Source organism: Protomyctophum bolini (assembly GCF_963924005.1).
Source record: "Protomyctophum bolini genome assembly, chromosome: 3".
NCBI classification, from domain to species: Eukaryota; Metazoa; Chordata; class Actinopteri; order Myctophiformes; family Myctophidae; genus Protomyctophum; species Protomyctophum bolini.
The window spans coordinates 42,402,000-42,409,216 of NC_137864.1; the positions used below are offsets into that span (position 1 = coordinate 42,402,000).

The 7,217-nt window shown below is 45.3% G+C and overlaps 1 protein-coding gene across 1 annotated transcript in view; it reads left to right on the plus strand.

The window, feature by feature from the left end:
• The window catches only part of sclt1 (sodium channel and clathrin linker 1), a 36,356-nt gene extending 31,050 nt beyond the window's left edge, over positions 1-5,306 (plus strand). Inside the window, exons 19-22 of the mRNA XM_080756543.1 lie at positions 85-281; positions 3,071-3,149; positions 3,330-3,425; positions 4,871-5,306. Coding sequence (XP_080612669.1) covers positions 85-281; positions 3,071-3,149; positions 3,330-3,425; positions 4,871-4,933 — 435 coding nt within the window. The 3' untranslated portion in view covers positions 4,934-5,306. The remainder of the gene's footprint in view (positions 1-84; positions 282-3,070; positions 3,150-3,329; positions 3,426-4,870) is intronic.
• The last annotated feature ends 1,911 nt before the right edge of the window (positions 5,307-7,217 follow it).

A 7,217-nucleotide genomic window follows, 5' to 3' on the forward strand; every position in this document is an offset into this window, starting at 1 on the left:
AATTGACACAGGGGTAAAAAACGGGTTACAAAATCGTGGGATTAAAAAAAGGCTTTATTTAGTGTTTTTCCTGCGTGGCTCCAGGTGTCCCAGATGGAGCAGGACTTCAGCGTGAAGGAGCTGGGGCTGGACGCCCGCGTGCGTGAGCTGGAGGACAGCAGCCGCCATTCCAGCGCCGACCTGACGCGCCTCCTCACCGCCCAGCGGAGGAGCACCCAGCGCTGGAAGGAGGAGGCCAAGAACCTGTCCCAGGCCTTTGAGTCCAAAACCACAAGCCTGAAGTAAGAGAGAGAAAGAGGGAGCTCCTCCTACCAAGTGACTTTGACTTTTTAATCCATTTAGACCTGAGAACAGATTCTACAAATGTCTTCTAAATCCTGCCATTTTTAAGAAAAACCCCATGTTTCTATGTTAGTCGTTCTCAAACATTTTCATTTGAAGGACCCCCAGGCCCAGAATTATATGACCCCCATCTGAAAAAAAGATTTGAGTTAAAAACGTTCGCTCTGAAAGAATATATATAACATTCAAAAACCTGCGCCACATTTTCCCGATTTTTCTAAAATAGCAGATCTACAAGCTCTACAAGCTCAGATCTACATAGGTGGTACACTTCTTTCCCCTCCTGGCTTTGGCCCGGGTTGGCTCCCATAGGGTCAATTTACTTGCCTCAAGTTCTGGGTGCCTGACGCAGTGCCCTGCCAGCCTCATCCTTCTCTCTCTGACCTTGTCCGTGACCCGTGGTAGGTCCCCATAGAGGTCTGTCCGTGACCCGTGGTAGGTCCCCATAGAGGTCTGTCCGTGACCCGTGGTAGGTCCCCATAGAGGTCTGTCCGTGACCCGTGGTAAGTCCCCATAGAGGTCTGTCTGTGACCCGTGGTAGGTCCCCATAGAGGTCTGTCCGTGACCCGTGGTAGATCCCCATAGAGGTCCACATTTCTGATGTGGTCCGTCCATGTGACACCTAGTGCCATTCGTAGCATTCTTGTGTAGACTCCATCCAGGGCTTTTTCCTGCTGTACTGTGAGGGTCCATGTCTCGCCCCATACAGCAGTACTGACTCCACTGTGAGGTCCATGTCTCAGTCCCATACAGCAGTACTGACTCCCCTGTGAGGGTCCATACAGCAGTACTGACTCCACTGTGAGGTCCATGTCTCCGTCCCATACAGCAGTACTGACTCCACTGTGAGGTCCATGTCTCAGTCCCATACAGCAGTACTGACTCCCCTGTGAGGGTCCATACAGCAGTACTGACTCCACTGTGAGGGTCCATGTCTCGGGGCCATACAGCAGTACTGACTCCACTGTGAGGGTCCATGTATCGGGGCCATACAGCAGTACTGACTCCACTGTGGGGGTCCATGTCTCAGTCCCATACAGCAGTACTGACTCCACTGTGAGGGTCCATTTCTCGGCCCCATACAGCAGTACTGACTCCACTGTGAGGGTCCATACAGCAGTACTGACTCCACTGTGAGGGTCCATACAGCAGTACTGACTCCACTGTGAGGGTCCATTTCTCGGCCCCATACAGCAGTACTGACTCCACTGTGAGGTGTCCATGTCTCAGCCCCATACAGCAGTACTGACTCCACTGTGAGGGTCCATACAGCAGTACTGACTCCACTGTGAGGGTCCATACAGCAGTACTGACTCCACTGTGAGGGTCCATTTCTCGGCCCCATACAGCAGTACTGACTCCACTGTGAGGGTCCATTTCTCGGCCCCATACAGCAGTACTGACTCCACTGTGAGGGTCCATACAGCAGTACTGACTCCACTGTGAGGGTCCATTTCTCGGCCCCATACAGCAGTACTGACTCCACTGTGAGGTGTCCATGTCTCAGCCCCATACAGCAGTACTGACTCCACTGTGAGGGTCCATGTCTCAGCCCCATATACAGCAGTACTGACTCCACTGTGAGGGTCCATACAGCAGTACTGACTCCACTGTGAGGGTCCATACAGCAGTACTGACTCCACTGTGAGGGTCCATTTCTCGGCCCCATACAGCAGTACTGACTCCACTGTGAGGTGTCCATGTCTCAGCCCCATACAGCAGTACTGACTCCACTGTGAGGTGTCCATGTCTCAGCCCCATACAGCAGTACTGACTCCACTGTGAGGTGTCCATGTCTCGGCCCCATACAGCAGTACTGACTCCACTGTGAGGTGTCCATGTCTCGGCCCCATATACAGCAGTACTGACTCCACTGTGAGGTGTCCATGTCTCAGCCCCATACAGCAGTACTGACTCCACTGTGAGGGTCCATGTCTCAGCCCCATACAGCAGTACTGACTCCACAGTAGCTATGAACAGCCGCCTCTTATGGTATTTACCCTACCGTAATATTTATAATACCCGGTAACCTGAGACCTCGTGTGGCTTATTGCTTTATTGACTTGCTGATCCTCGTATGAGGTCAAGAAGCTGAAATTCACACTAATTGATCAAAAGCCTTCAGTATTCCATTGCTTAAGGATTTATCTTTCTTTTTCTTTATTGAATATTTGAGTTCTCCTGGGGAAGAAAGAAAAAAAACAACAAAAAAAGACTAAAGCGTTATGGCAAAGGTGGAGCTGCATAAAGATTTCAATAGCAGTTGAAGCATGAATCGACTTTTCCATTTTGGAGGCGTTTTTTTGCCGTTAGCAACACTTTGGCAAAGCAGTACAGGAGATATTTTACAGGTTGTAGCTCTTTATGAAATCCATTCCCCCCCCCACCCCTGCCGTTCGTCTTTTCTGTTTCCAACACCGTTTCTCATGCTTAACCCATTCTGAACGGTAACCCTTTTTGGTATTGGCATCATGTTATGCTTTAGCTATTGAAAAATAGCAGATCTACAAGCTCATAGCGCGCCACCGAGTGGCGCGCTACGAGCTTGTAGATCTGCTATTTTTGAAAAATAGAAGAACGACTGACATTTTTAGAAACTGTACTCAGGTCAGAATGGGTTCATCAGACCAGTGTGTGTCCAGTGGAAACCTCGTATGAATATGAATCTGATCTCAGGTCAGAATGGGTTAAACAGTTTTGCCCTCGCCTGCTTATCTTTTGCTTTCAGGACGGAGCTACATCGACAAAAGCAGCGCTCCCAGGAGCTGGAGACACTGCTGGAGAGTGACCACGAGACTATTGCAGAGGTCAGTGCAAAAAAAACAAAAAAAGGCATACACACGCATACCTTGAATACAAGGCCAGTATGTGGTGAAAGAGAAGAGTGCGCGGAATATAATATCTTCTATGAGTCATGCATGAATTTGGGGAAAACAGGCTTTTCAAGCGGTGTGTCTAGAAGGTGTTTATGGTTTTGCTGTGTCCAGTACGAGAGACAGATGGCCGAGTACCAGGAGAAGACGGGCCGTCTGCAGAGGAGGCTGACCCACGCAGAGCACAGGGCAACCACAGCTGCTCAACAGGTGTGGTGATTGATCTCATTTTAATTGTATAATGCCACAAGTGGCTGAAAAGATAAGTGATTAAACCATTGAACCTGAACGGGAACCCCTTTTGGTGTTATACTTTAAATATTGAAACATTTGCAGATCTACAAGTTCATAGCGCGGCACCGAGTGCCGCGCTATGAACTTGTAGATCTGCCATTTTTTGAAAAATCGTGAAAGTGTGCCTCAAATCTTTGAATATATATATTATTACTGAACATAATACATAAATACATTTTAACTCAAACCTTTGCTTCTGGGAAAATATGACGTGAAATATTGAGCACCACTGACTGATACAGAAACATACGGTCAGCATTTTGAAGATTTTTTTTATTTTTTATTTTGACGTCAGGGGTTAATTGTATAATGCCACAAAACGTGACTGAAAAAATAAGTGATTAAAATGCATTGCATGCACACAGTTATGATGTATTATTAGCAGAAGGTCTTTACTTTCTGCCTGTATTTAACCACTGGTATCTGTATCTGATCCTCACCTGGATAGTCAATGGGATCACGTATGTCGTATGAGATCAGTAAAGGGGCAGTGGAGAACCTCTTTGAAGTTTGAACCCTTTTAGACCTGAGGTCAATTCTACAAAATGTCTTCTAAATCATGACAGTCAAAAATGATTATGTAACCCCCCCTTATCTGTCTGACCTCCACGTCGACATTCCCACCCGGTCTCTTCGGTCTGACTAAAAGTCCTCCCAGCCCATCTGTCCACCATGGGGTCAAGAGCTTTCAGCCGCTCTGCCCTTCACCTCTGGAACTCCCTCCCCCCTGACATCAGAAACATGGCCTCTATCACCATATTCCAAACTCACCTCAAAACCCACCTGTTTAGGCAGGCCTATGACTCTGCATGACCTGTGTCTTCTGCTGCAAGCTGTGTTTTGTTCTGCTTTTAACTGTGTTTTGTACTGTTTTTAACCTGTACGGCGACCTTGAGTGCCCTGAAAGGCGCCTTATAAATAAAATGTATTATTATTATTAATTGGCCGCCGACCCCCATCAAAATATGTTGTCCCCCCCCAGAGTTAAAACGGTTCGCTTTGAAAGAATATATATTCAAAGACTTGCGACTTTCACGATTTAAAAGAAATGCCAGATCTACAAGCTTGTAGTGCTGCACTCGGTGCTGCGCTATAAGCTTGTAGATCTGATATTTTCCAATAGCTAAACGATGCTTAAAAGTTACCAAAAGCGGGAACTTGAGGCATGCCATTATGCAAGTATTTTCAAACTTTCAGAACAACAGCGAGAATAGCCATCCTGTCGCACTGTGAACTTAGTTTAAAAGATCGTGCTATTGTTGCAGTTCGACCTGCGACAGAGTACATAGGGCATAAAGTATCTTCTAAATCTGAGCAAAGGTGTAACCATAAATATGTATTTTTTTTTATATATATTTTAGCTGAGTATGATGGCTTCACAGAGAAGGAAAACAGCGACCACAGTGGATCTGGAGACTGAATGACCGTGACCGTCGGCATGCTGACTACAGGAAAAGTCAAAGTCTGTAGTGCAATTTTCATAACCGTCTTTTTTTCTTTTCTCTTTATTTTCTTTGGCAGACCGTGATGATTCATTGCTGGGGTCAATGTTGTAGGGAGAACCTCAGCCAAAGTGTTGTCTTAACACGCCTGTATTGATTAAGTGGCAAGTTCTAGTTGCCCCACTGAACTGTATTATATATATTTTTCTTAGAGTCAATCTTCAACGCTTTTCACTTAGACCACCGTTTTGTTACTGTATATTAGCCAATGAAATGACGACGTGCCAGCCTTTGGAGCGAAACGGTATTGATCTTAATGCACTGTATTTAATTAGCCGTGTTTGTGTAAAGCAAATAAACTTTGTATAAATATAATGTAGTCTTCCGCCTCTTCGAGTGATTTTTATCAATTAACACATCTGAAAGCATTTTTCTGTGAGTGTATTCGTTTCGTTTGCTGCAGGCAGGCCTCATGTCGGTCTATACTAACTAAACTACTTTACAGAATTCTCTCTTGAATTCCCTCCAAGTGGCCTCTCATCTGCATGCAGGCCTGGGGTAGACCCTTCCAAGGTTGGACACCTGCCTGGTCCTCTCTTAGTGGAATGAGACGCCAGATATAGAAGGCTACCAGACTACTACTGCTCCTCAACGCTGCTCTCCTACCACAGCTGGTAGAATACAAGGCCAGTATGTGGTGATAGAGAGTGCGCCGAATATAACCCATTTTGGGGCGGGAAGTACCCCTGTTGGTGTTTTAAAGCACTATATTATACTTTGGCTATTGAAAAATAGCAGATCTGCAAGCTCATAGCGCTGCACCGAGTGCCGCACTATGAACTTGTAGGTCTGCTATTTTTGAAAAATCGTGACAATGTGCCTCAAATCTTTGAGTATATATTATTACAGAGTGAACGTTTTTAACTCAAATCTTTGCTTCTATAGGGGAGTCCCTGGAACATGTTTTCAGATGGGGTCGGAGGCCAATTGCATATCGTTTCTGGGGGGGGGGCATGAAATATTGAGCACCACTGATACAGAAACATGTATTTCAGAAAACTGTCAGGATTTAGAAGACTCTTCTCCTACCACAGCTGGCAGCCTGCAGCCAGACTGAAAGGGTCAAGAGAGAGACCGCAGTGAGCAAACTGAGGGAAATGGTGGCTGGGCACACACCCACCACCACCACCACCAGAACCGCTACCAACCCCCAAGTACATGCTGTCACACAAACATGCATGCTTACAGTGTACATACAGGCTGCTATCGGCTTCTACAATGTGTTTGAATGGTTTTCCTGTGTTTGCACTTCAACAAGATGATGATAATGAATGTATGTGCACAGCGATTTTTCCCCAAACAAGGTCAACAAAGTGCTTTACCAGAACGGGGTTTTACAAGAGCAGCCAAGATAGCCATATTAAACAAATGCTTATCTAAAATGTTAAGTTTATTAATAAACTGACTTGACTTCTGAAGTGATTTTTAACCCATTTAGACATGAGGATGATTCTACAAATGCCTTCTGAATCCTGACAGTTTTCTGAAAAACCCATGTTTCTATGTCGGTCGTTAATGTTAAGGACCACCAAACATATATATGTAATTGGCCGCCGACCCCCATCTGAAAATATGTTGTTCCAGGGACCTCCCAGAAGCAAAGATGTGAGTTCAAAACGTTCACTCTGAAAGAATATAGGTATATTCAAAGACTTGCACCACATTTTCACGATTTTTCAAAAATAGCAGATCTACAAGCTCGTAGTAAAATGGTGTAGAACAGATGGTGTGTAATACACAGGTTATCATGCACCACTTGTACCGTGGCAGTTTCAATATAGTCCATTTAGGCCTGACGTCGGAATTTAAAAATCTTCAAAATCCTGACGGTTTTCTGAAAAACCTCATGTTTCTGTATCAGTGGTCCTCAATATTTCATGTCAAGGACCCCAACAATTATATGTAATATGCCTCCGCCCCCCAATCTGAAAATATGTTGTTCCAGGGACCCCCACAGAAGCAAAGATTTGAGTTAAAATGTTCACTCTGTAATAATATATATTCAAAGATTTTAGGCACGATTTTTCAAAGGTCATGAGCTTGTAGATCTGCTATTTTTCAATAGCTAAACTAAAGTATAATGTAATGTTAAAACACCAACAGGGAGAAGAGTGTTCTCCACGCTCTATAGGTGCCTGCTGGGCCTCAAGAGCCTGATAGCCCCACCTGAGAATCTACAACCGTACTGGGGGGAGAGATGGCATAT